Source organism: Otolemur garnettii, unplaced genomic scaffold (assembly GCF_000181295.1).
Source record: "Otolemur garnettii isolate 467f Iridium unplaced genomic scaffold, OtoGar3 scaffold00021, whole genome shotgun sequence".
NCBI classification, from domain to species: domain Eukaryota; kingdom Metazoa; phylum Chordata; class Mammalia; order Primates; family Galagidae; genus Otolemur; species Otolemur garnettii.
The window spans coordinates 3,002,519-3,029,435 of NW_003852416.1; the positions used below are offsets into that span (position 1 = coordinate 3,002,519).

At 51.2% G+C, this 26,917-nt stretch overlaps 1 protein-coding gene across 2 annotated transcripts in view; it reads right to left on the reverse strand.

Annotated features, from left to right (window-relative positions):
* The window catches only part of GRK5 (G protein-coupled receptor kinase 5), a 229,804-nt gene that overhangs the window by 113,578 nt on the left and 89,309 nt on the right, over nt 1–26,917 (reverse strand). Inside the window, exons 1-2 of one of the 2 annotated variants that reach the window (XM_023511675.1) lie at nt 14,527–14,627; nt 8,919–9,014 (exon numbers count right to left, since the gene is read on the reverse strand). In XM_023511675.1, the coding sequence (XP_023367443.1) occupies nt 8,919–9,014; nt 14,527–14,533 (103 nt within the window). In that variant the 5' untranslated portion in view covers nt 14,534–14,627. Of the gene's footprint in view, nt 1–8,918; nt 9,015–14,526; nt 14,628–26,917 lie in introns of those variants that run through there. The other variant, XM_023511674.1, reaches the window with a different exon arrangement.

Here is a 26,917-nt window from a genome sequence, read left to right on the forward strand (position 1 = left end):
TAACCCCCAGCACTTCAGAATGCAACCTTATGTGGAAAGAGGGTCTTTACTGAGAGAATCAAGTTAAAATGCAGTCCTCAGGGCAGGGCTGAATCCGGTATGACTAGCATCCCTATGAAAAGGGGACGCTGGGAGCCAGACATAAGCACAGAGAGAATGCTGTGTGAAGATGAAGGCAGAGACAGGGCTGATGTGTCCTCAAGCCAAGGGACACCAAAGTTCCCAGCAAAAACACCAGACGCCAAAGAGATTCTCCCTCACAGCCTCAGGAGGACCCAAACCTGCCGACACCTTGATCGTGGGCTTCCAGACTCCAGAAATGTGAGACAATACATTTCTGTTTAAGCCACCTGGGCTCTGGTATTTCATTATGACAGTCTGAAGAAATGAACGCAGTGGGGAAAAGCCTGTCAGGAGTCAGGTCACGGGGGGGGCCTTGGCAAGGAACTTATTTCTCTGGGACTCAGTTTACTTATCTGGATACCAGAAGACCAGATCTAGTATCATAGGTTCAAACTTGGTTTCAGCCCTGGATTAAAATCTTACTCAGAAGCCCAAATATAAAATGTAAAAGACGGCTCGGTGCCTATAGCTCAACTGGCTAAGGCACCAGCCACGTACACCTAAGGTGGCGGGTTCGAATCCCCAGCCCGGACCCGCCAAACAACAATGACAGCTGCAACCAAAAAATAGCTGGGCGTTGTGGTGGGCGTCTGTGGTCCCAGCTACTTGGGAGGTGGAGGCAGGAGACTCGCTTGAGCCCAGGAGTTGGAGGTTGCTGTGAGCTGTAATGCCACGGCACTCTGCCCAGGGGGACAGCTTGAGGCTCTGTCAAAAAAAAATAAATAAATAAATAAATAAAATAAAATAAAATAAAATGTAAAAGACTGGTCAGGTAGAAGCCTGATCTGGATCACACCACCTCCCTGCAAAGAGGCCTTTGAAAACCACAACTCCGGGTCATCAGTAAAATTTCTCCAGAAAAAGAAACCCACTGACAAGTACCACTGGGCATCCTCTGTGCACCTGAACTGAGGCCCATGCCTTCAGGGGTGCTGGGGAGGTGAGGTTAAAACTCAAGAAAAGAACAGACAGATAGGCCAGGCCACCCTCTCCCTTCCGTGGGCTCCAGCTGCGAACAGGTCACCTGATGTTCCAAATCTGCCACGTCTAAATTTATCTCACCCTCCAAGGACGAGCAGATGCTGTGCCTTATCAGAGCATGGCTAGGTGGCAGAACAACGGACGTGACGCGCCCTTATCACCCCAAGGACGGCAATGACGTCTGCAGAGAGACTTGGTTTCCCTGACAATGAAATCAAGAGCTCATGTGCCAGCCCGGCGAGTCTGAAGGGGACTGGGTCACAAAGACATGTGAGACTCTGATTGTCCTCTTGGGGCCCCGTAGCCTCATCAAGGGACATAAAGTCAACAAGGGAAGAAGAAGAAAACAGCGTCATCACCGCTCTCTCTCCCCATTATAGAATTAGCCAGCTGATTCGTCTTTATTCACTTAATTTTCAATTACACAAATAATATGCCAACTCATTCTCTTTTTTAAAAATGACCTTACAGATACAGCTAATGTCCCCCTTGACTTCTATGCCTTCCCCAGGGGTAAGAATTGTTAGAGAAACCCACCAGGCCAGAACAGGGGGCTGGGAAGAATATGATGCTACTGGCTTCCCTGAGTGTGCTGTGGAGTAGCAGAGAGGAAGGAGGGCTGTGGGCAACAGGAATCGGGAGGCCTTCCAGGAAGGGAAGTTGGAGGTGGGTGCACAAGGAAGACTAGGATTCAGATGACTCCAGGCAAGGGTCCCTGGACATCAGACCCAATTCACATCAGCACAGAAACAGCTGGCCCCATACATCACGTGGAGCCCATTCAGCTGGGAAACGCTAAGCCTTCTCAAAGGATCCTCAACCTCGACCCTCAAACAACTACCACCATGATGATGATGGTAAGGAGGAGGAAGATGGTAAAGGCAATTATGGCACTTGTGCAATATTCTGTCGGCACTCCCAATGGTTCTAGAGATTGGCAGTAGAGTCTCTAGTTTATGGACAAAGAAACTGCAACCCAAGGAAATTAAGACACTTGCCTAAAGTCACAGGACCAGGAACAGCCGTGCCACCATTTGACCTTGAGGGCAATGATCCTCCCACTAGACATCACTAATTCCCAAGGGTGGCCAGTGGTACAGCTCTAGCACCTGCACACAGTAGGAGCTCCACAAGTGTCTCTTAACCAATTTCCAGTTTAAAGTACACGGGCAGCGGGTGCGGTGGCACACACCGGTAGTCCCAGCTAATCAGAAGGCTGGGACAGCAGCTAGTTCAATTCCAGGCTGGGCAACATAGTGAGATCCATCTAAAATATATACAAATTAAAATAAATAAAGAAATAAATAGTAAAGAGCCTAGGAAGTATTGGTGAATAACCAAATACTAGGCTAATTACTTTGTTTGGGTTTTTTTGTTTTTCTTTCTTTGCCCCCGTGCATGAGATTCATGATTTCTTTTTTTTTTAATGTTAAGATTCTCGGCTCAGCGCCTGTGGCTCAAGCAGCTAAAGCGCCAGCCACATACACCTAAGGTGGTGGGTGCAAATACAGTCTGGGCCTGCCAAACAACAATGACAGCTGCAACCAAAAAAATTGCCAGGCATTGTGGCAGGCGCCTGTGGTCCCAGCTACTTGGGAGGCTGAGGCAGGAGACTCGCTTGAGCCCAGGAATTGGAGGTTGCTGTGAGCTGGGATGCCACGGCACTCTACCCAGAGGGATAGCTTGAGGCTCTGTCTCAAAAAAAAAAAAAAAATTTTTAAGATTCTCTGTCTTCCTCTAGGAATTCCCACAGCCCAGAGCTTCTGCTCCTGGAAAGAGTTAAGGCTTTGGCAGCAGGCTCTCCCACAAGGCAGCTCAGTCTCCCCCATCCGTCCTCGAGAGCCCAGGGCACCACGGTGGCACTCCAGATGCAGCAGCTCCTTGCTGTGAACAGCCTCCTCATAAATGTCAGGCCTGTGGGGGTGGGGGGACCTGATTTATTATATAGCTTTTGGACACTTCCTACAGAAATATTGCCAAACAGTGGAATAATCAACTCTTTCACTCAAGCCCCCTCAGACTTTTTTTAATGAAAGAATAAAGTACGAAATGAGCCTAAACTAAATAAATAGAAATGCCATACTTTAGCCCACCAGACCTTTCTGCGTCACTGAGAAATGTTCGCAGACCTCAGCAATCTTTTATCTGCATGATGACGTTCCAGCCTCCCAAGTTTCAGACTTTCTGAGAACTTCTTTGATTTCAGCTCCTCTAATTATCTCACACGAACAATTAGCCTATTAACTTAGAATGTCAGTGATGTTTCACCAAGCAGACACTAGAGAACTCCTTCCTGCTCTCACAGTCTATCTGCCCTCTGCCAGATCTGCTGAAAATCCGTTAGCTCACGCCTTGGGATCGCCCTGGAAGCAAACGTGTGTGGTGAGGAATCTCAGCCTTCATACCCATGGCTGCCAATCAGAGTTCTGATCTGTGAGCCAAGGAGGAAGTAACATGCATCCATCACTCACGGTGCCAGCAATGGAGATTCCCAGATGGAGAGGACGTGGTCCAGGTCCTCCAGAAACTCACACAAAAGGATGCCCTGAGAGGCAGGAGCGATGCCACTTCCTCCAGGGAAGTTCACCACTGCTTTCCTGCTCAGCAACCTGTTTCTTTCCTGATATCACAGAACTTTCTCGATGTGTTATCGCATCTTTATTTCGGTCAATCCCTTAGGCTCAGTTATGAACAATCTCCAAGGGAGCAGAGATCAGCTCTGGCACACAGTAAGTGCTCAGTAAACATTTGTCAAATAAACAAACAAATGTGTGCCATGGGTTTCTACAACAAAGAAAGAAAGAGACGGAAACCTTTGCCCCCTTGAAGCAGATAATGACTCTCCCCATGATGCCAGGGAGAGAAGAATAGTAGCTGGAAACCAGGGGACCAGACTGTCTGGGGAAGGTCACCTCTGAAATGGGGGGGCTCAGACAAGATGCTCTCTAGGTCCTTGAGCTGAGGAGTCTGTGACTGTGGTGACGACTCACACCACAGCTTTGGGGGAGCCTGGCCTGGGCCAGGAGCCACTAGGTCACTCTTCCCCCTTTAGTGACTATAAGACTGTGGCCAAGTTGTGAGATTGTGCCGAGCTCCTCATCTATGTGGTGAGGACAGCAGGGGCGCAGGGCTGGAACAAAGGCAGACACTTTCTCAAGTGCCTCCTAAGGCAAGGCTTTACCACTTTAAGTTTAAACCACAGGCTAAGGTTAAATTTGGGTAGGACAAATGCGTCACGGATTTTTTTGAAAGAGCCCTAATTTCAAATATTTCACCCCATTCATTCCTTCCTTCACCCAGTGCTGAATGAACCCGTGTTACGTGCCAGACACTGTTCTAGGAGAAACCAGGTAAGACACATCACTATGAGAACATCCAGTCCAGTGTGGGTGACAGAAAAATACCCCAGTCAATGAAACAGAAGGCGACTTCAGACAGAGGTACGCACTAAGAACATCAAACAAGCAGCACTGTGTGAAAGGATGCGATTAGAGGGAGGGGAAGGCTCCCTTTCACAGGGCTTCTCTGTGAGATGATATTTGGGCTGAGACCTAATAGTACCGTGGAAAACTGTAGGGTAGAATGTTCCAAGTGGAGGGAACAGCAGGTGTCCAGGCTCCAGGCTGGGGACAAGCATTTAGTGTTCAAAGAATAGAAAAGTGAGCACTGCAGCTTGTGACCAGAGGAGGAGGAGTGAGTGAGGCGGGAAAAGGCGGAGGGGCAGCTCTCAGAGCACAGGAACAGGAGGGCATGGATGGGCCAGAGAGTCTATGGACTGGGTAGGAGGAAACTGTCACCTGTTCACCAGCCTCTACCTGACACTCAGCACTTCCTCCAGTCATGAACATAGACAACAACCTACAGTGATGTTAGTGACACCTGGGACCCGCCACTGACAGAAACCACAGATCCATTCACATTGCACTTGCTGCAGACACCGAAAAATCTCACTCATGCTTGCCACAGATTCAGAATTACAATAGCTGTTGGATCCACTGTTATACCCTGATATTTAAAGTATTAACAACAGGCCAGAGTGGTAGCTCATGCCTGTAATCCCAGGTCTCTGGGAGGCCAAGACTGGAGAATTGCTTTACCTCAGGAGTTCAAGACCAGCCTGAGCAACAGCAAGACCCTGTCTCTGCTAAAAATAGAAAAATTAGCTGAATGTCTGTGGTGGGTGCCTGTAGTCACAGCTACTTGGGAGGCTGAGGCAAGAGGATCACTTGAGCCCAAGAGTTTGAGGTTGCTGTGAGCTACGATGACACCACAGCACTCCACCCAGAGTGACAGAGTGAGATTTTGTCTCACAAAAAAAAAAAAAAAAAATTAACAATGAAGCACATATTTTCTTATACCACAAATTTTTAATAATTACATTTGAGAAGACTGGGCTTCCTTTGCAAGCCTATGTATTCTGTTTTATATATAAAAGCATACTCTGACAAGGGGTCCGCGGGCTTCCCCCGATAGCCAAAGTGTTTATAAGCCATGCTGAAATGTCTGGATTTTATTCCACATGGGATGGAAAACTGATTGGGTGGTTTGGGGAAGTGAATGATTCACAGGGTGCAGTTTTCATTTTTCAAAGTTACCCTGGCTGCTGGGTGGTGACAGGCTATATTTGTCCAGGGCAGTCCAATGGCAGGAGAAGGCCACAGCTTAACTGGCCACTGTCCTGGACAACCCAGAGGGGGCGGTGTCCTGGGGTCCTCCTGGGTTCTGCCCTTCACTCTGATCAAGAGCCATCCACCTCACCACCTACCCCTCAAGGGGCTGTGTTATTGTGGCACAAAGCCTGCCCTAGGACATCCTCCCAAAGGGCTTCAGAAAGGGAGCTTGTGTACCCACAAGAAAAATAAATGCAGCACTGGCCACTGTTTGGTTTGTGTATTGGTCTAGAAAAGAAATGGGAGTTTTATTTAAGAAAGGCTTTGAGCAGGACCCCAGCAGAGGCCTGGCAAACACCTCAGTGACAGGCTATAAAACAGGCGGCCTGGGCTGCGGCCCCTGGGTTCTGGCCTGCCTTCCTGTCCTCCCCGCCTCTCCCAGACGGCTCTCACACGAGGTCTTTTCACCACGTCTAGCACTTCACACACACTGGCACATGCGCATTCCTCATACATCCCAGGGGAGGGGGCCCTGCTGAGAGCCTGGCTGATGGACACAGAGGTACAGGAGGGGGTGGGGCAATAGGCTGGGGTCCACACAGGGAGAAACATTCAGAGCTGAATCCTGTGCTCCTGGGGCCCCGGCAGACTGGAAGGGGAGGGACACTCAGGTGCTCCTGGGCCAACACTGGGAAGCGCTGGGGAGGTGGCTTGAGCAAGGGGAGCGTCTTGATTTACAAGGGGAGTCCTGAGAGGGGCACTGGGCCTTGGCAGGGCTAGTTCACCTCAAAGTCACAGAAGAGATTCCCTGGAGGAGAGAAGTGGAGAGCCAGGGTGTACCAGAGCTTGGAATCTAAAACCAGGTTACTGTGGACTGAATGTTTGTGCCCGACCTGCAAACTCCTCACTGAAGCCTATGCCCCAATATGAGGGTTATTGGAAGGATTTGGTCATGAAGGCAGAGTCCCCATGAATGGAACTGGTGCCCTGATAAAGAGAAAGGAGATAGTTCACTTCCTCTCTCTTCCACCACGCAAGGATTAAAGAAGACGACCTTCCGCAAACCAGAAGTGAGCCCCCTTCAGACACCAGATCTGCAGGCATCTGCACCTTGGATGTCCTCAGCCTCCAGAACCATCAAAAATAAATGTCTGCTGTTTAAGCCACCCAGTCTGTGGCAGTTTGTTACGGCAGCCCAAGCAAAGACAGAGATTAAGTAAGAAGAAAGAAAGTGGGTGTTCTCGTCGTGGGTGTAAACGGCAGCAGAGATGCACCGGCAGCTCTGGAGTAGCTGGCTGTGTCAACACCTTCCTATTTCAGCTCAGCTGCCCCTTTCCAGGGCCTCTGGCTAGAGGAAACATGCTTGGGGGGGGAAGGGATTTTTTTACCATCTGCTGAGTTTCCCCAGCGTCTACTCTAGGATACAAGGGAGGCGAAAAGGAAACCTAGGGAGCTCACTGCACTGTCATCCTCTTGTCCTGAAGTCCCCAGCCAAGCTGCCTTTTTCTCTTCAACTTTCAGAATCCCCTTGTGTTTGTTTTATACATAATGTCCAGGGTTTCTGTCCTCAGTGGGAAGGATGGGGAACAAAACATCTACTCCCTCTTATCTGGAACTGGAAGTCCTATATAACCTATTTTCCTATTTTAAATTTTAAAGAAACACATGAATCAAAGTAAAATACTAAGGTTTATTTGACCTGGATGTTCTATGCAGTACTCTCCATGCTCCTGTATTTACCAGAAACACCCCCTAGGGCAGCGTTCACTCACTCACACCTCTTCCTTCATGCTTTCTTTCACTCATGCATCCAACCAACACCTACTATGCTCTTCCTGTAAGCCGGGGGAAACTGAGGCTCAGCGAGATTTAGTAAATTGGGCTTTGGACCTAAGTTTGGCTGGATCGAGAGTCCCTGACCCCACAGGCCAGCTCCACTCCCAGTCCCACCACATGCGGACTCATCCGACAGGGATTTTAAGGACAGAGGAGGGCCTTTTGGGTGTTCTCCCTGTCCTCCAGCACCCTACCTTTTTTTGCCAATTCACATCCGCCATAGATGGGTGGGGCACAGGTGGCTTCGTTTCCTTTCATAAACACCAGGGAGGTGAGTCCTCCACACAGGCCACCATGGGGTATACAGGGTAAATCGCTGCCACCTGTCCTCCCAGAGCTCCCAGAGTATGTAGGGTGGACCAAGTGGCCAGGGCTGGGACTGAGCAAGCCTGTGATGGCCTATAAGTCCCACCTCAGCCTGGCCACATGGAGAAGCCACTCAGGAAAGCTAAACACAACAGCTATGAGTGGCTTCTTATTCCATGACAAGGACAGGACAGCTCACCCAAAGCCCTGGAGAGAAGTCCCCAGAACAGCTGGGCCTGTGGAGTTCTGGGGAACAGAGAATCCCATATCCTGTCTTCATGGATCAGAGTCTTCTAGGACATGCTCAGCCCACCCTGCCTCCAACAGTAGCAAGCAGAAGCCGAGCAATCACATGAGGCACACAGCGGAGAAGGGCCAGTGCCGCCCAGAACAGAGGGCGTGTCCCCCAGGAGCCACGCCCAGTTACCCCAGTCTCCTCCCCATAGCCATGTCCTCAATGGGCTGAAGACAGATACACTGTTATCTTTGGCTGTTCCAGATACCAGGGGAAGACAAGCCTCCTGCTGCTGTGGGAGGTGCCTAGTGTACGGGTGCTAGATAAGGGGACCCGGTTGTGCCACCAAGATGGATGGCTCCTGGGTGAGGTGTGCTGCAGATACCCCCAGTGAGAGAGAAGGGGAGCCCTGATGCTCACCATCCCCCTTCTAGCTCCCAAACTTGGGGCTGCTTCCCAAGGGCAGTTTCCAGGAAGGAAGGGTGGAGAGTGAGGCTTGGCGTTGGCCTGACCCGCCTCCACTGCCTTCCCATAAGCTGTGCAACTTTGGCCAGTTACAGAACCACTCTGAGCCTTAGTATCCCCATCTCAAAAGTAGAGTAAAATAACAGCACCCTCCTCAAAGGGTAAGTAGGAGGAGATAATCTGCCCAGCACACACCAAGTATTCAGTGAGTGCTGGTTATTTTTCTACATCAATCAGCAGAGGTGTCAGCCGGGAGAGCCTGCCTGGAGTGTACTACTGTGTCAAATGACTGGTATTTGACTCACTGCCCAGATGGCTCCACAGTGAACCAGCTCTGCACTCCCCAGGATGGGACAGCTTACCTATGGTCCTCCGGAGGTCTTCACACTGGCTAATGTGAGGGAACTTCAGGATTTCCTTCCACTTCTTGCTTTTCCCTTTGCGCTTTCCTCCGCCCCCTGTAGAGATGGGGAAAAAGATGTGGGCTGAGCTGCTGCTGGTGCTGGCCCAGGTTCCAGGGCTGTGCCACTCCCCAGTGAGCCTGTCCACAAGCCTCCTGGGCTGGGAGCTATTGGGGAGGGCCCAAGACACACATGCACATTTCCTCCGTGCTGGCCCCAAAACCTGATAGTCCCCAACATAGCACTGCACCCTGCCACGCCACACAGCAACGTGTCCTGGGCTCCCCTGGCCCCACCCACACTAGGCACCCCTGCTCCTCTCCACATGGCATTTCTCACTGCAGTGCAGCCCGCATGATACTGGGTCTCCAGCCCCCAGGCCAAACCACAGCATTCCCTATAGCAGCCACCAGCTGTCCCTTAATGCTGCCCTCCAACCCTCACTGCCCTCATTTGTCCTTTTGTTTCCTGTGGAAAGTCGCCTTCCCAAGGAAGCCAGATGTTGGGGGACACAGACTTCCTTTTCCACTCATCTTGGGTAACTCCTTCTTCTCCCTCCTCATGACCCCAGATTCTCAGAGGCTGCATTTCTCAGGGCTGGCAGGAAGGACTCCTGGAGGGCTCATCCTGCCCCTGTCCTCCCTGATGCTCACGAACACGTCCGAAGAACATGCTGTGCAGTGAGCACATGGAACGCACACACACAGTGGACGTGCACGTGGAATGAACACACACTGAGTGAGGGCACGCAGAGCTGAACGAGGTGTGTGTGCAGGCGCCCTGTCCTCCCATGGATGCTGGGCAGATGGCAGAGCACTCGGGCGTGCAAATAGTAGTGGGTCAACTTTGTGCCTAAGTGTCCCTGAGCCCAGTAGTAGTCCTTGGACCTGGGAGTGTCTCTGTGCTATGTGACCATCACCCACAACCACCCCCACAATGGTCCTTAGCTACCATGTGTCAGTGACTTGCCAATGGTCACACAGCCCTTTGGGCCTTCCAGTATCTAGGATTTTAAAAGCCTTTACCCACATTCATGATCCTGGGCGGGGCCTTGGCCCACTCAGCCTGCTCCCTGCTCCCTGTTCCAGGTGGGTGTGCAGCCCCTAGTCTCTAACGCTCCCAGGATGGGCGTGGGCAGGACAAGGCCCCTCATTGGCACCAGCAAATGCAGGGGTGATGGGTACAGCTGGGATCAGGCCAGTCCAGCCAGCTCCCCACCTTGCTTCAGCCCTGTGCCCTGCCCTGCAATCTGTGCAAGCCTGAGCAAGCTCCCTGCCCTGTCTGCATCCTCAGCAGTGAAGTGGGGACACTCGGCCCTTCGTAACAGGGCTGAAAGCAGGGACAGGAGACAGCATGCAGGCAGAGCTGAGATTCTTAACTGTCATCTGCGCAGACCTGGAAAGCTGAGCTCATAGACCTTGTGAGCAAGTGGGCTCACCTCTGAGGGTGGGACCAGGGCCCTCCTCCTGGTAACCAAGAAGCAGAAGAGGGAGCTGACAGAAGAAGGAAGAAGACTGGGTCCCTTTCTCTGCCCTCTGCTCATTCTGTCCTCACCAGCACCAGCCCCCTCCTCTCAAGTATCTGCAGATGGCAAAGGCCTCAAACTCCAAGGTGTAGAATGAATGTACATTGGGCACCCACCAGGCCAGGTGCCACTTGAACATGATCTCATTTAATCCTCAGAATGACTCTTTGAGAAAGACTTCACTGAGCCCAATCACAGACAAAGAATCAGACATCTGAGGGTGCACAACTCACCACCTGGTGGCCGGTCAGAATCCATCCTCACTCCTTTCTCCACTAGGGTCAACACACACAAGTGCACACTGACAAGCCCTCCTGTAGCCCTGCCCTGAGCCAAGCCCCTCACCTGCACCTTCCTGCAGCGTCCATCCTCTCCCTTCAAGGTGGGAACTCTTATACTCCCACTTGGCAGATGAGGAAACTGATGCCCGGGGAAGAAAGCAGCAGATCATCAATGACCCTACAGCGCAGGAGTGCAGAATGGAATCCAGACCTACACCTTAACCTGGCTATTCTGTCTCCTAAACCTCTCTTTTGGGTACACTAAATACAAAAGAAATGCTCAGAGGATCAAAGAGAAAGCTGGCATCTGACCTTAAGAGTGACAGAGCACCCAGTACTGAAACAGGGACAGGGCTGGAGCTGGGCCCACCCCTTTGAGCTCCTAGAAAAACCACAGACCGGACTGGAGGCTGGCAGAGTGGTCGGTTTGACCCACATGTGGCTTGTCTGCTTGCTTGTTCACTGAACCAGTTGCCAACATTTGAACATTAAGAGGTTCACAAGGAAATCCAGATTTTGCACTTTCCTCCCACCACCAGGCATCCCACGTGCAGGAATCAGCTGGAGTTGGGCAGCAGCTGCCCTGTGGACTGGACATGTGGCCTGCAGATGAGCCTGTCCCCACTCAGCTGGGCCCTCATTCAGGCAGCCTGTAGTCCACACATGCACCCACCAGGGAAGGGCTGCCCTCTGGAGAGGTCAGCCTAACTCACAGGCTGGCAGGGTAGAATGCTCTCAGCCGGTGACTCAGAGCCTGCAAGGCCTGCAAGACCCCTTAGAATTTGGCTGGTCCCTCACTGCTCATTCTCAGACCTGGCAGGCATAAAGCATCCTTTTTGTGGATGGTAAAACATACATAAAATTTACCAGTTTAACCATTTTCTTTTTCTTTTTCTTTTTCTTTTTTTGAGACAGAGCCTCAAGCTGTCCCCCTGGGTAGAGTGCTGTGGCATTACAGCTCACAGCAACCTCCAACTCCTGGGCTCAAGCGAGTCTCCTGCCTCAGCGTCCCAAGTAGCTGGGACCATAGGCGCCCGCCACAATGCCTGGTTATTTTTTTGTTGCAGCCGTCATTGTTGTTTGGCGGGCCCGGGCTGGATTTCAACCTGCCACCTTAGGTGTATGTAGCTGGCGCCTTAGCCACTTGAGCCACAGGCGCCGAGCCAGTTTAACCATTTTCTTAGGTGTACTGTTAGGTGGCATTCAGTATATTCAAATTATTGTGCAACCAATGCCATCATCCATCTCCAGAGTTTTTCATCATTCCATACTGAACCTCTGTCCCCATTAAACACTAACTGCCCCCAGTCCCTGGTAATCTCTCTTCCACTTTCGTCTCTGGTGGAATTTATTGTGCTACCTCATGGAAGTGGAATCATATGCCATGTGGCTTTTGTGTCTAGCTTCTTTCACTCAGCACAGTGTCTTCAAGGTTTGCCCATCTTGTAGCAGGCATCGGAATTTCCTTCCTTTTTCAGGCTGAATAATATTCTGTTGTGGGGTACACATTTTGTTTATCCATTCCTCCATCAGCACGCGCGGGCTGTTTCTACCTTGCAGCTATTACAAATAATCTCGCTTTGTATATCTGCCTACCAGTATCTGCTGCTGCTCCTGCTTTCAATTCTTTTGGGTATATACCTAGGAGTGGAATTGCTAGATCACATGATAAATCTATGTTTAGCTTTTTGAGGAACCAATGAAGCACTCTTGACAGTACACGTTCTTAAGGTAAAGCCCATCTCTCTGTGACTGGAACCCAGGCATGTGACGTCTTCAAAGGCTTCCAGGTGGTCCTCAGGGAGCCAATTTGTAGAAACCAGGAGTCTATTTTATATACACACATGCGCATGATTTATGCATTGATTTGAGAATGATTAACACAGATTCATTCATTTAACCAGTATGTTCTGAGTATTTACTTAGCGGAAGGTGCTGGACACAGCCGGCACTAGCAGGGAAGATGGACACCAAGGCTTTACTCCAGTGCTTCTCAACCCTGGCATCTGTCCCCCAAGGAACACCTGGCAATATCTGGAGACATTTTTACTGGTCACAATTAAGGTGGAGAGGTGCTACTTGCATCTAGTGGGTCCAGGCCAGGCCACAGGATTGGCCAGACAAAGAAGGGTTGGCTCTCAACTGTCAGTAGTCAGGATGTAGAGAAACTCTGCTTTATTTAATGACCATTTTGTCAACACTTCGGAAAAGAACAGGGATGGGGGGAAGATCTGTCAGCAGGTGGTCAGCTATAGGGGTACTGGAAGAGGGGAGGGTGAGCCACTTTAAGGGGGGCCCAGGCCAGGGTGCAGACTCTTCAGCCACTGCCCAGGGCTTCTTTCCTCCTAATTCTTTCTTCCACTTCCAGAACAGGGCAGGGGAACTACAGGGGGCAGCATAATAATCCCCAAAGATGCCCACATTCTAATTCCCAGAACCTGTGACCATGTTAGGTTACACAGCAAATGAGCATTAAAGTTGTAGGTGGAATTATGGATGATAACAGGGACAATTTTCCTGGATCATCTGGGTGGGCCCACGTAACCATTAAGGTACTTCCATGTAGAAGGAGGAAGAGCAGACAGGGTTGGAGTGATGCAAGATGTGGCCCGCCATTGCTGGCTCTGAAGAAGGAAGGGAGCTACATGCCAAGGAATGCAGAGAGCCTCTCCAAGGTGGGAAGCAAGAGAACATTCTCCCCTAGAGCCTCCAGGAGGAATGTAGCCCTGCAGACACTCTGACTTCAACTCACTGAGACGGTGTCAGACTTTGGACCTCCAGAACAGCAAGATTTCATGATGTTTTAATCCACTTAACTTGTGACAATTTCCTACAGCAGCAATGGGAAACTAATAGAGGGATATGCCCAGCAGTGTCCCCTTAAATGCCAGCAGGAGCCCAGAATGGCCTCCCCACCCACATCTGGCCTCAGTTCCTCTAAAACTTATTATGAAATAGGCCAGGCCCTCCATAACACAGAGGGGCTGGACTGGGGCAAAGTTTCACTTCTTAATAATAAATAAAACCTGCCTCAAAGAGGTCACCACTTCCAGACAGACATTTGGCTCCTAAGTGTGCTGCTGGGTTCTTAAATTGCATATTTGATAACTGGAGTGTTAATAATGTTTATTATTTCAGTGGGACTTGATTGTTTCTCTGTATCCTGAGAAGAGGCCAGGCCCAGCCATGCTGCTGCAGAATTTCCTCCTCTGTCCTGCCCCTCTGGCCCCGGTTGCCCTAGGCTCACCTCCTCACTTGGGATGGATGTCAGGCCTGCAAGGGACAGGGGTGACCATCTCCCACCTCCTCCCCCAGGCCTGACCACCCGTTATCCCAGCTTGTTCTCCTTGACCACATTCAAGACCAGCAGCTATTCGGTTCTCTTCTTCCTGCCCTGCTGTTGCTCTGAGGGCCTTTGTACTTGCTGTTCTCTCTGCCAGGACCTCTTCTCCCACTTTTCTGAACATTTCTCACCGTGCTTCTCAGCCTAAGCACTGCTGTCCTAGAGGAGGCCTTCTCTGACCTCAGCAGCTGAAGCAGCCCATTCTCCACCTTCTCCCCACACTGTGGAAATATTTGGGAAGCACTGGTCAGTCTGTCTGTCTCTCTCACACACACACACACATCAGCCCAAAGAGTCATTTCTTCATTCTCCCAACACATCCAGCACCTTCTCACTGACTGTTTCAGCCTCTACATGTGAAGTGACTGCTAGATCCCAGCCTCAGCTCTCATCACACCCGAGATCAGCCTGTTTCCTCACCTGTCATCAGTCTCTCTTCTACTGACAGCAGACCTGTGGTGGCAGGGACCTAAGAGTCTTTGCTCCCTGTGACTCTCTCCCTAGCCCACAGTGAATGTTCAAACAGTATCTGCCAAGTGGATGCAAATGTCATGCTTTACCCTGGCCACCTGACAGCCCCTTGGACCTCTGACCCCAGTACACATCATCACCCTGGTCTCTCTCATGACCCTGTAGGGGTGGGTCTCCCTGCCAGGAATGGCCTTTCCTGGCCCCTCCCCCACCTGCTCCATTTATTCTCCAATGCCCCATCCCATCTGTCCACAGCCGTCTCCCGGTTCAGGATGGACCTGCTCCTGGGGGCTGAGGGAGGTGCAGTTGACATGATGCCCACAAAACTGCAGGTTTTCTTTAACACATTGCTGACCGGTCACAAGTTATTGGATAACAGTTTCTATGTAAAACTGCCAGTCAATTCTGCATTAAGATGTTAGAGGCTAGATGTTATATTATAAACAGCTGAGCGATGAAGAGGGGAGAAAGAATAAAATGGGCTGAATATGGGACAACTGGGAATTGGGACTGGGAGAAATGAATCAGGGAACAGCTGCTATGTTAGTTAACACATTGTTGACTGGCAAATTTTGTGCAAATTTTACACAAAATCTATCCACATTACCAGGTACCTTGTAACCAGTCAGCATGTGTTAGGTTTCCTAGCTGACTGGGTTAAGGCAGGAATGCTCACAGGAGTAAATGACAGCCTCCCTCCCTCCTTGTGCCAGCTTACTGGGCTTGGCACTGGCCCAGGCACTGTGCATCTGGTCCTCATTCGGGTGGCACTGGTCCCATTCACAGGTGGGAAAGCTGAGGCCCAGGGATTACGAGGGCCAGTGAATGAGCCACATGCCCAAACAGGAGCAGCATCCCTGCCCACTGGGGCTGGCTCGAAGCCACCCCTACCTCAAGGGGCCTTGGGGTTTACCTGCTTTACCAACAGATCCACTGGGCTCAGGGTTTACCTTCCAGGAAACAAGTGAGTTAAGATGATGTGGTCCCTGCCCTCATGGATCACCAGCTCAACCCATGCATCAAAGAGCAAAGGCTGTAGCCAGGCAGGCTGGGAGCTGCATGGAGGATGGGACCAAGGCCAGGCTGTCAGGAGGGTCCCTGCTGGAAGTAGGAAGGGGCCATGAGGTGGGGGCCAAGCAGCAGGGTTTCCAGGGAAGGCAACCAAGGAACAAGGCAGCAGGTCTCTTGTCTTGAGCAAGAGAGAAGCATAAGGCAAAACCTGGAGAAAGATGGGCAACAGGAAGGTGCAGGTATCCCCCGACTCATGACTTCAGGCTCCTGCTGGCCCTAGGAGGGCACAGGCTTGAGGAAGAACAATTGCTTATCAAATGCCAACCTTTCCATTTCTGCTATCTCCAGCCCCAGGGCCTCTTGGGGTGGCCTCGTGCAGGCACCCTCCTGCCAGGGTGGGGGTAGTGGGAAGGGGGTGGCAGGACAGGAAGAGGGAGAAAGGTCACAAAGAGGGGCCAGCCCCCAGCAGGAGGCACGTCCTGGCAGAAACAAAGTACAGGCCTTGAGATGGGGGACCTCAGTAATAATAAATAGCTGCCACCTCTTAAGCTTGGACCAAGCACTCATAATAGGGTGAGCTACTCAGAGGCCAACGGAGTTTCTTTTGTGCCTGTGGCTGCCCCCAAGGAAAATAAAAGGATCACTACCCCAAAAACACTGCCATGGGCAAAGAGCCTGTCATTGCGGGGGAAGAAATCAGCATACTGTCTGTCATTCTCACTGCCTTTGCTGTTTCTGAGGGTGTGTTTGAGCTTTGAAGGCAGAGACAGAGCTGAGCTGCCACGGGGAACGGGAAGGAGAAGCCTCAGCGAGGCGGCGCTGGACTTCTGGGGAGGGCAGTGGGGACAATCTGAGCTCCAGGAGGGCCTCATCATCTAATGGGGTGAGGCTGGGGTCTAGTGACTGGGCTCAGAGCAGTGAGGAACCCCCCAGCCTCCCTGACCCCAGGAATAGCACAGTGTGTGAAGCTGCCAGCACAGGCCCCTCCTCCAAGGGGTGCTGACAAAACCAGCAACCACAGACACCAGTTGAATTTACTGAACTCCTTTGTGCCCAGGGGCTTCAATATCCATCCTCATCTCCAGAAGGAAGGAGCAGACCTTTGCAAAACAACTGATCCCAGACCACTCATGTGGTCTTTCTTGTACTCCTGAAGTCAGGGGACAATATGTACTGTTAACTTGTCATCTCGTTTAATCCTCACATTAGCCCAGTAAGGTAGGTTCTATTATGAAGCCCACTTGATAGACGGGGAAATAGCCTCAGAAAGGCAAGAAGCTCACTTCAAATCACTCAGGCAGTTCATGGTACAACCTGAACCCGCACACAGGTGCTCTGACTCTTAGTCTAATGTGTTTTTCCTCCCTGGTGACAAATGAGCAATTGATTGGAGATGGATCACTTGGTGGAAGCTGAGGAAAGCATGAGTTTGTCGAAAAAAGCATCCTTGGCTTGGCACCTGTGGCTCAAGCTGCTAAGGCACCAGCCACATACACCTGAGCTGGCGGGTTCGAATCCAGCCCAGGCCCACCAAACAACAATGATAGCTGCAACCAAAAAAACAGCTGGGCATTGTGGTGGGTGCCTGTAGTCCCAGCTACTTGGGATGTGGAGGCAGGAGAATCACTTAAGCCCAGGAGTTGGAGGTTGCTGTGAGCTGTGATGCCACATACTCTACCCAGGGCAACAGCTTGAGGCTTTGTCTCAAAAAAAAAAAAAAAAAAGAAGAAGAAGAAGAAGAAAGAAAAGAGCATCCTTGTCCTCAAATCATGGTTCTCAGTGTAGTCCTTGGACCAGCAGCATCACTGGGTAAATTGTTAGAAATGCAAATTCTTGGGCCCCACCCTCGCCCTCTTAACCAGGTGATTCTGACATATCTAACTTTGAGAACCACTGCTCAAAATTAAGAAAAAGCCCCCAAATATCACATAGGAAATGATGGGACCACTCTGAGATTTCTTTCTCTGATCTGTTATTTCTGACCTGCCTACATTTTCTAAAAAGGATCTGAAAAAACATAAGAGGTCTAGACGAGTGATCCTGGGCTCCCATCCTGGTGAGGTCACTGAGTCAAGCATTCTTCTCATAGCAAGATGCCGGACAGCCATCTAGCAGGGGCAGGAGGGCAAATCATATGAGGACCCTCCTGTCCTAGTAAGCCTGAGGGCAATGCTTGCTGTAGCCTTGACGGGTTCAGGTTAGTGAGACAGCCTCTGGCCTCAGGACCAATGCCCAGCCCCCCAGGCCCTGACTGCTCCCCCATAAGTAGGCAGGACTTACCCCAAACCTCACACCAGTCATCACTGCAGGTACCACATAGCCTACTGGGTACCCTTTTGCCTTCTGATGGGCTTTAGACTTTTATTGTTTACACTTCCCAGAGAAGAGAGAATCATCTCTGGGAACGGCAATGCCAGGATCCACAGATGTTGCTCTGTTGGCTTGAAGTAGGGGGCTGTTTCCTCCAGGCCACACTCCTCTGGGACAGACGCTTGACCTTGCCACAGACCACACCACACTCACTCCTTTGTGTAGGCCCCAGCTGACCACTACTGTACAATAACAAATCTGCTGCCCTTTGTCCCTGGGAGGTAATCTTCAAGTGTTTGGAATTTTTTGAGTGATAGGAGTGTCCTTTTTATTCACAGTGGGGCCTTGGAACCACACCTGAGTTTACACTAACAAGATGTGTCAGGATGGGGGCAGGCCATGCCACAAAGTCCAAAAAATCAGAAGGCTGAGGCTTCAAGCCACGATACCACCCTGACTTTCAGAGTGGGAAAGGGGCTGGAGACCCAGATCAACCATGTGACAAACAATTCAACCAATCATGCCTACATAATGAGACTCCAATAAAAACTCTGGGCACAGAGGCTTGCAGGAGCCTCCTGGTCGGTGATCACATGTCTGGGTGCTGGAGGTGGCCCGTTTGTGGCAGCTTTGCATTTGGGACTCTCCCAGACACAGCCTTGTGTGTTTTTCCCTTTTGCTGGTTTGGACTGGTATCCTTTTATTATAATAAAACTGTCAGACAGAACTCTCCTGAGTTCTATACAAATTCTACCAAATTATCAAACCTGAGAGGTTCAGGGGAATTCCTGGATTTATAGCCATAATCTGCAGTGCCAGTGGCCTGGGGACCCCCAAACTGGTGTCTGTTGTCTGGAATAAGGGCAGTCTCACGAGGGCTATGCTTTTTGTCCTTAAAGTCTGCTAATTCAGGGTAGTGTCAGAATTGTGTTGCATGTGTGAACACCACTAAGTCCTCAGGACCCTTCAGTTCTGCTCAATACCCATCTTCTAGAATTCTGATTCTGATCAACCAACTCATCTTTTCTTTCCAGGCCACATGTCATGGGCCAGTCTAGAGTCTGAAACCAACTAGTCTGGTCCTTGCAGATGGAGAGGGCGACGTACAGGGTGGAGGCGCAGAGCAGCAGACACCAGAGCTCTCAGTTCAGAGCAAGAGCCCCTGGGGTAGGGCCAGGCATGGTCAGAGGCAGCAAGAGTGAAGCCACAGAAACAGCTGCCCCTCTTCCAAAATAGTGTGGGGTATTGCTGGCTAGTTAAGGCACAAGGACATGGGGTGGAGAGGGCATGTGACAGAGACCCCAGCACTTCACAGCAGGACCCCTTCTATGGAATGGCATATGACCTAGAAAGGTCAGTATTATGCTAATTCAAGGGACCACAATAGTTAGAAACCCAAACCCAAATTACCCGTGAGGCAGGTCTTTAGATATTGGGGGGGGGGGGGCTGAACATTGGAGAGGCTGCTCTCAAAGCACTTTAATCACAGTCTAGAAGGCCCTCAGGAGTCCTAGGGACAATATGTGTCAGGATCACGCCACTGCGTTCCCAGCCATAAAAGGCCGATGACGCACCTGGGCCTGTAGAGCAGAAGGCAGTGTTACAGTTCTGCCTGTGACGCCCGTGGGGCTAAAGAATCTGTTCAGTTCTTTTTCGCCCAAGTGAGCTTTCAGGACTCAGCTTCCACTGTGCTGCCAGCAGGGCTGGTTTTCCAGAAATATGACCACAGGGAGGCTGTGGGTGTTCTCAGAGTCAGATCTGGCCCAGGAAAAGTAGAAGAGGCAAGTGTTCTGACGGGGATGGGACACCCCTGCGTCCACCGCCTCCACCCCCACCTGCCCCACCCCTAACATTTCTTCCCCATCCATCTGGCTCTGCCACCATTGTGGCCACCAGAGTCCCTCCCCAAAACTGATGAGGGGGGTGTGCAGCCTTTTACTGATTCAAAATCTCTTTTCATTCAGCCCCAAACAAGCCTCAATTACTGTACTGGATCAGGGGGTGGTGTCACCAAGTGACTCAAGCCTTTTCAGAAGCGACCTGCCTCCAGCCCGCTGTACTTGAAGTGACTGCAGGGCATTTGGCAGACAGTGCATCTGGCATCCACTGTGACAGGGAGACCGTCCTGTGTGTGGAGTGGGGGGTAGGAGAAAGTACGACCCCTCTGGCCTCAGTTTCCTTTCTGGGATCCAGGAGGTTTGTGCCAGGACAGCGCACCAAACCTTTTTTGCAAAAATTTTCTTTCAGATCCCCGTAGGTGAGAATGACGAGGGAGCCCACTGTGTGGGCTGGGTGGAGGTGGGGGGTGCACTTAACAAGCCAGTGCCTCGCTCTGTCCTGTGGCTCTCACCTTCTGGAAACACCCAGCACTTAGCCTAGCCCCTGCCATATGCATCCTCTCTTACAAGGCCTTCCTGGATGCTCCCTGGACTCCAGCCTCAATCCTCCCCAGCCCTTGGTCCCTCCACTGCCACACTGCCCCAGCCTGCTCAAGCTGGGAGGAGACCACTTCCCTATAACCATCCCTTGATCGAAGTGTTTAGAAGAAACATAACACAGGGGCCACCAAAGGCACCTGTGGCCCTGAACCTCCCAAGGTGGAACTTGTACAGTGACTCTGGGTGGCCTGGGTCCATTGCTCCTCAAGGCAGAAGACACCAGGAGCTCTGAGGAACTGGGGCCCTGGTGTCACATTTGTTCAGTGCCTTCCTAGCTGGGCATAGGGCCCCAGGGGGTGAGCAAGAGAGGGAAGGGGCACAGAGCCCCTCCCTGTGCAAGGGTGCATACTTCGACCCTATACCACCAGCAGCTTCACCCCGTGATAGGGACTGACCCTTTTTACATAAGGAGAACCACTTCAGAGACCAAAGGAATGGGCCCAAGTCAGGCAGGATCCAGACCCAGGCTCCATTCACAAGGCTGACACTCTGATGTGGGCACAGCCAGGCCAGGAAACAACCTGCCAAAACTCAGTAAGGCGAGAAGGAGAAGGAAGGAGGAAAGAAGGGGCTGGAGCCCTCTCCAGACCCTGGCAGCTGCCTGGCTGCTTAGTTCAGGCCTTGCATTGCCCCAGAGGACTTCAGCAGGAGGGTGGGCAGAGTATAGAGGCACCCCAGGTCCCCAGCAACTCTACCCTCTACAGGATCAGATGCAGAGAGCAAATACACACAGTTCTACTGGCCCCAGAAAGTTCCATTGGTGCCACAGTTCTCAACACAAGAGCCTGAAACATCCCAGTTGGACAGTGTGAGGCGTGTGGGGCCACACAGGGCATGAGAAGCCTGTGGTCTGCGGGCAGGTTCCACCACCTCCAGGCCCCACCTTATGGCCACACCACAGTTGGGGTTTCTAGAGCAGAAAAACCTCAGCCACAACCTCACCCACAACCTCAAATGAGGAAAACCAAAACCAACAGCAGGCCCAGGAGCTGGTCACCATGGGGATGGGAGACAGGACCTCCCCAGTACTCTGAGCCTGAGAGAGAAGCACTGTGGTGTGGCCTGGGGGAGGTAGAGAGGCTGGGGGTGGTCCCTCCCAGGAAACCCACACAGTGAGGGCAGAGCTGATGCCGAGCCACCTCCCACCAAGAATGGCTCAAGTGACCCGAGGCAGTGCTCAGCAGGGCCCTTTATGTCCACGGTCCCACAGCCTCTTCACTGCAGTATAAGGGGGGTGTTACTGCATTGTTATCTGCACCACATACCAGCTGAGTAGCCTTAGCTAAGTCACTCACGTGTTTTCTCCTGCAGACTAAGACACTGCTACCCACTTTGCATTGCTGTGTTAAGGATCAGCATCACTCATGCAAAGTACCTAGCACAGTGCAGGTGCCACTACATCTAGCCATTGTCACCACCATCATCATGACCACCACCGGGATATGTGTGGATGGGAGAACTGAAGACAGAGCTAGCAAGGAACAAACCCCAAGGGACAAAGCAAGGTCTCAAGTCTAGATCTTCTGACCCTTAAATTCAGCCATGTGTCTGCCCTACTATGGCCCCACCCCAAACACACAGAGGAGTGAGCACGCAACTTCCCCACCTGTCTGATGTCAGCATCTGTCCCAACACTCGCACAGGAAGTCATGAGGGGGCCCATGATTTGGCCCCACTCTCTCTGACATCACCCCTTCCCCTTTGCCTTCACTCTATTCCAGCCACACTCTTCTCCTAAGGACTTTGCTCTAGCTCAGAAGACAGTTCATTGTTTTCTGTAAAGGACCAGACAGGGTCTCTGGGTCACGTAGACAAAATATAAACACATGGGCATGGCAGCATTCCAATAAAACTTTATTTACAAAAACAGGCAGCAGCTGCATTTGGCCCCGCCTGGCACAGCCTGTCTTCCTCCACTCTGGCTGTTCCCTCTGTCTGGAGGCCTCTTCCTTCTCCTTGGGGGCAAACAACCTCAGGGTTAACATATTCGCCTCTTTTAGGTTCCTGCACAGATCTCACTTGTTTATGAGGCTGAATCTTTTTTTAAAAAACAATTTATTGAAGTGAAATTCATATAACACATAATTAACTGCATTAGAGTTCAGCAGCATTTGGTGCATTTGCAATGCTATGCTTCCACCACCTTGATTCAGCTCCAAAACATTTCCATTCCTCGGAAGTAAAACTCTTGGATCATCCTTCCTAACAGCACAATCTGCCCCACCTGCGGCTCCACCCTCAGACCCCTTTCTTTTAATGTTTGATTGCCACTGCTCACTCCCTGCACTCACCATGCAGCCTTCTGCAGGGCTTACTGAACTCCCCTGCCCCTGTGCCTTGCTGCCTCTGCCCCACCTACTACTGGAATGTAGACCTGACCAGGCAGGGCAGGGCTCTTGGCTGGTTCCTTGCTGTCTCCCAGGACCTAGAATGGTGTCTGGACCTGGTCAACACTCACTCAATCTGTGATGAATGGATAGATAAACGGATAAGCAATCAGGGCCAGAGGGAAGAGACAGTTCCCAAATAGGCTCAGAGCCATACTGCACACCGAGGGCTTCTGAGCCTCCATTTTTCTCCCTGAAAATGGGAACACAGCCAGCTTCCCTGAGAAGGGTAGGACACACACAGCCTCCCAGTCCTTGCCCTGGGTGTGTCTCTCTTCCCACTTCACTGTCGGTTATCCTGACCCTGGCCAGGAGCTCCTTCTTCTTCTAGTTTGGCATGGGAAGAAAGAGCAGGGTTCACACCAGACAGGCAGGGTTGGGCTGCTGACTCCTCCATCCACAAGCTGGGTGACCACAGGCCACTTCCCCAATCTCTCTGAGCCACAGTTTCCCTACTGGCATAGTAACCAAATGCCCTTTGCAAGGGTGGATTCAAGAATGTGCTTAAAGCCCTTGCACTGTGCCTGGAATGGGGTGGGCGCTAAAGCAATTGCAAGGCCTCATTCGCCCACCCCAGCCCCCGTCTTCCCTTCCCCCACTCCTTGTCTCCTTAGGACATTTTCTTCAAGAGAAAGCAGACCCCGGCCCTCTTGCAAACACTACTGACCTTCTTTAAAACATCCTTTCCAAGGAAAATAATTTTTTAAATGTACTTTTGTGCTTACTATGCTTTTCCCCACACTGGTTTTCACAGTTGAGAAAGTCTGGCCGCAAAAATTGACTTTTCCCTACAAGAGTAATCCCCTTCTTTCAGCAAAGCCCAAATTTGGTCACTTTTGTCTTCGGTATGTTTGCTCTGGTTAAAGAAGAAGAGAGAGTGGGGGGAAGGGAGGTGAGTGACCCCTGAGCAAGTCCCCTGGCAGTAGTAGGTCGGCCCCTGGCAGTAGTAGGTCGGCCCCTGCAGCACAACTGTGGCTATTTTGTTGGAGAAATAAACAGGACTATTTGCTCAGGAAAAATTCCCCAATTTTTCATAAGATAGTCATAAAAATATTTGCATTGCCCTGTGAGTAATGATTGCTTCTGCTCACCCCAGAATTTTTGCATCACTTACTTAAAAGAAGCTAAACAGACTCTTTAGAAATCCTTCCCAATCAAAATCTGCCCAGCGTCTGGGTACACTGTGATGTGGATATCACCATGTACATAGAGACTGTGGCACAAAATGCCCGGGATGAGCCGGGCCCTGGCCTAAGGGCTTCATCTCGGTGATCTCAGAGCCTCAGCACCACAGCAAGGTAGATTTGCTTTGCAGATTAGGAAACAAGCCTAGAGAGGACAAGGATTTAGTATCTTGGCCCCAGAGTCACACAGCTGCTAAGAGGCTGAGCTGGGATTTGAATTCCTGGCTCTTAACTCCCAGCTCACGAGTATGGCATGCTCAAGGGACAGATGAGAGCTGGGCCCTAAGAGAGTTCCCCAAAATCTGAAGCCACAGGAGCACACCACAAGCACACCACAGAGGTGCCTATAGAGGGAAAAGTCCCCAGTACAGAGATGAAGTCTCCCCACTTGGGGTCCAGAATAGAGTTCCTGATTCTGATTCCTGCCTACCTTTATCCCAAACATGCTCCCCATAAGGTCATCCCATCTCAGTCAATGGCACTACCATCACCTGGTCACTGGGACCAAACACCTGGGTGTCATTCCTGACACCACTCTCCTTGTGGCAGCTGTGGTGCACAGCCCCCCAAGACGGCCGGGCGATTCCTGCCTCCCACACTGATGAGAAGCTGAGCTGATGAGTCCTCAGGTATTTGTAACAACTCTACAAGCTATTGAGCTCCATCCCCAGAAAGGCAAAAGGATCCCATTCTTTGTGTTCCTGGCGCCCCAAGTTCTCAGCACTGGCCCTTGGCCCTTAAAGATCAACTTAAGATGGCATCTCTATGAAAGAACTCTTTTCTTTAAGAACTGTTCAAATTCCCGACCCAGTAAAGCCACTTTCTGGGGTCCTATTCAATCCCAACGGCAGCAGGGCTCAGGCCAGAACTGTCCCTTCCAAGCTTCCTCCCAACCCACTGCAGTGCAGCGTCATTCCCAAGGGCTGGCCAGGGGCTCACATCTGGTTCTATGTTCATCACTATGTGACCCTGGACAAGCTGCTGACCCTCTCTGAGCATCAGATTCTTGAAGCATAAAATGGGAGATAGCATCCTCCTCAGAAGGTGCTGGGGGCCTAAATGAAATCATGACTAGAATGTGGTTAGCACTAGTTGGGGCTGAGTAAATGACACCATCACTCTCTCTCCTAATCCTTGACGTCAGGTTAAGGAACCAGGACCTGCAGGTTAAGAAGGCCCTTATCTGTCCTTGACTCAGCCTCCCCCCACACTCCCATCAGACCACATATCCCTCAGCACACTCCCTCCCAAGGCCCTACTGAGTTCAGCTCTGCCTCCCCCAAACTCTTCCTTCCATTCAGCGGACTCCTACAAAGACCTAGCTGGTCCCTTTACTACAAGAATTCACAGGCCCATGGGGGAGACTGATGAGTGCCAGGTCAGTCATTTGAATACGTAGCTCTTAACTCCCAGACAAGGACTCTGAAGGACGCAGGCTGTGAAAGAGGGGGCTGTAGGGGCACAGGGGAGGAGAACTAGCCTAGCCTAGGGATCAGGGAAGGTGTCTTACTCAGAGGCCACACAGAGCCTCCTGTGCCAGCCCTGCAGGGATGTGGTGCCAGTTTCCAGCCAGGCTCACAAGCCCTGGCGGCCTCCCTAGAGGGAGCTCCCAGACAGGCCTTGGAAGACCTGCCCCCCTCAAGGAGGACTCCCTGCCCTTCAGCTCTGGGAGGCGGGGGTGGAAGTGGGGCTTGCCAGGTTGTCCTATAAGTATTCCCCAAGCCCTGCAGGGCTCTCCTGCCTGAGGGAGGGCCAGACTTCCCCAGGAACCAATACAGTAGCTGAGGTCTAATTCTAGGCCCTGGACCTCAGGCTAATGCTGGGCTGCTCCTGCAGCTCCCAGGACTCAGGAAGCAGCTGTCCCACTCAGCCATTCTCTCTACTCCTCAAAGCCACCTGTGGCTGTCCGGCCCAAGGTCACTCAGAGGAAAGGCGTCCGCATGTAACTTCCCCACATCTCTTCCCCATGTGGGCCGTCCCTTCAGTTGTGTGGGTCCAGGGAAGCCCCACAGAGCAGGCTGCTCCTGGGAAAGACTTAGGGAACCAAAGAGGATTCTGAGGGGGTCTGAGCTTGGCTCCTACATCTCCCAGACAACTGTATTGAAGAAGCAGCAAAAGCCCCCACCATGGGCAGAATTCTGCCAAACCACTTCTGCCGTGAACACGCAATTTAGCGGTGCTACAGGATGATACTCATTTCACAGGTGAAGAAGATGAGGCCATGGGCAGAATGGGGTTTGCTTAGACTGCACAGTCGGCAATGGATGCCTGACTTTGATCCACCAAATAGAGGTTGCTGTGGGCACAGCTCTGACACCCAAAGGTGAAAGGGCACCTGGGTTCTGTGCAGAGGCTTGAGGTGCACTCCAGACCTTGGCCCTGACCATGCTGCTCAGCCTCCCAAGATATGCCAGGCACGCAGTGCAGACCAGCTGTAGGTGACCACTCCTAGGGCACCAAGAACAATTTGTAGAAAGGTAGATGCCCAGTGGCAGACTCACAGGGGCAGGGTCTAGGCCCAGGTTTCCTAGGACCACATCCCTTCTGTGCTATTAAGCAGCAATAAAGCAGCTGGGCTTATAAAATCTTCCTCGAAAATGTTTCTTTAATTGTAAAATGGTTGCAGGGGGCTCTTTTGGAAGATTAAGTTTTTACCCCTAGGAATTCAAAAATCAAACCTGTATATAAAAAAGACAGGCAGCCAGAAGGAGAGAACGTGGTTACTATGAGTTTTCTATTGCTTCCATAATAAATTACCACAAATTACGGAGCTTAAAACACAACACAAATTTATTATCTTACAGTTGAAATCAGATTCAGAGGACTGAAATCAAGGTGTTGGCAGGGCTAATTCCTTCTAGAGGCTCTAGGGGAGAATCATTTCCTGGCCTATTCCAGCATTTCGAGGTCACCTATATTGCTCGGCTTAAGGCTCTTCCTCTATCTTCAAAACCAGCAATCTCTAGTCAGTGGTCACGGCTGAACTCTTTTTTTTTTTTTTTTTTTTTTT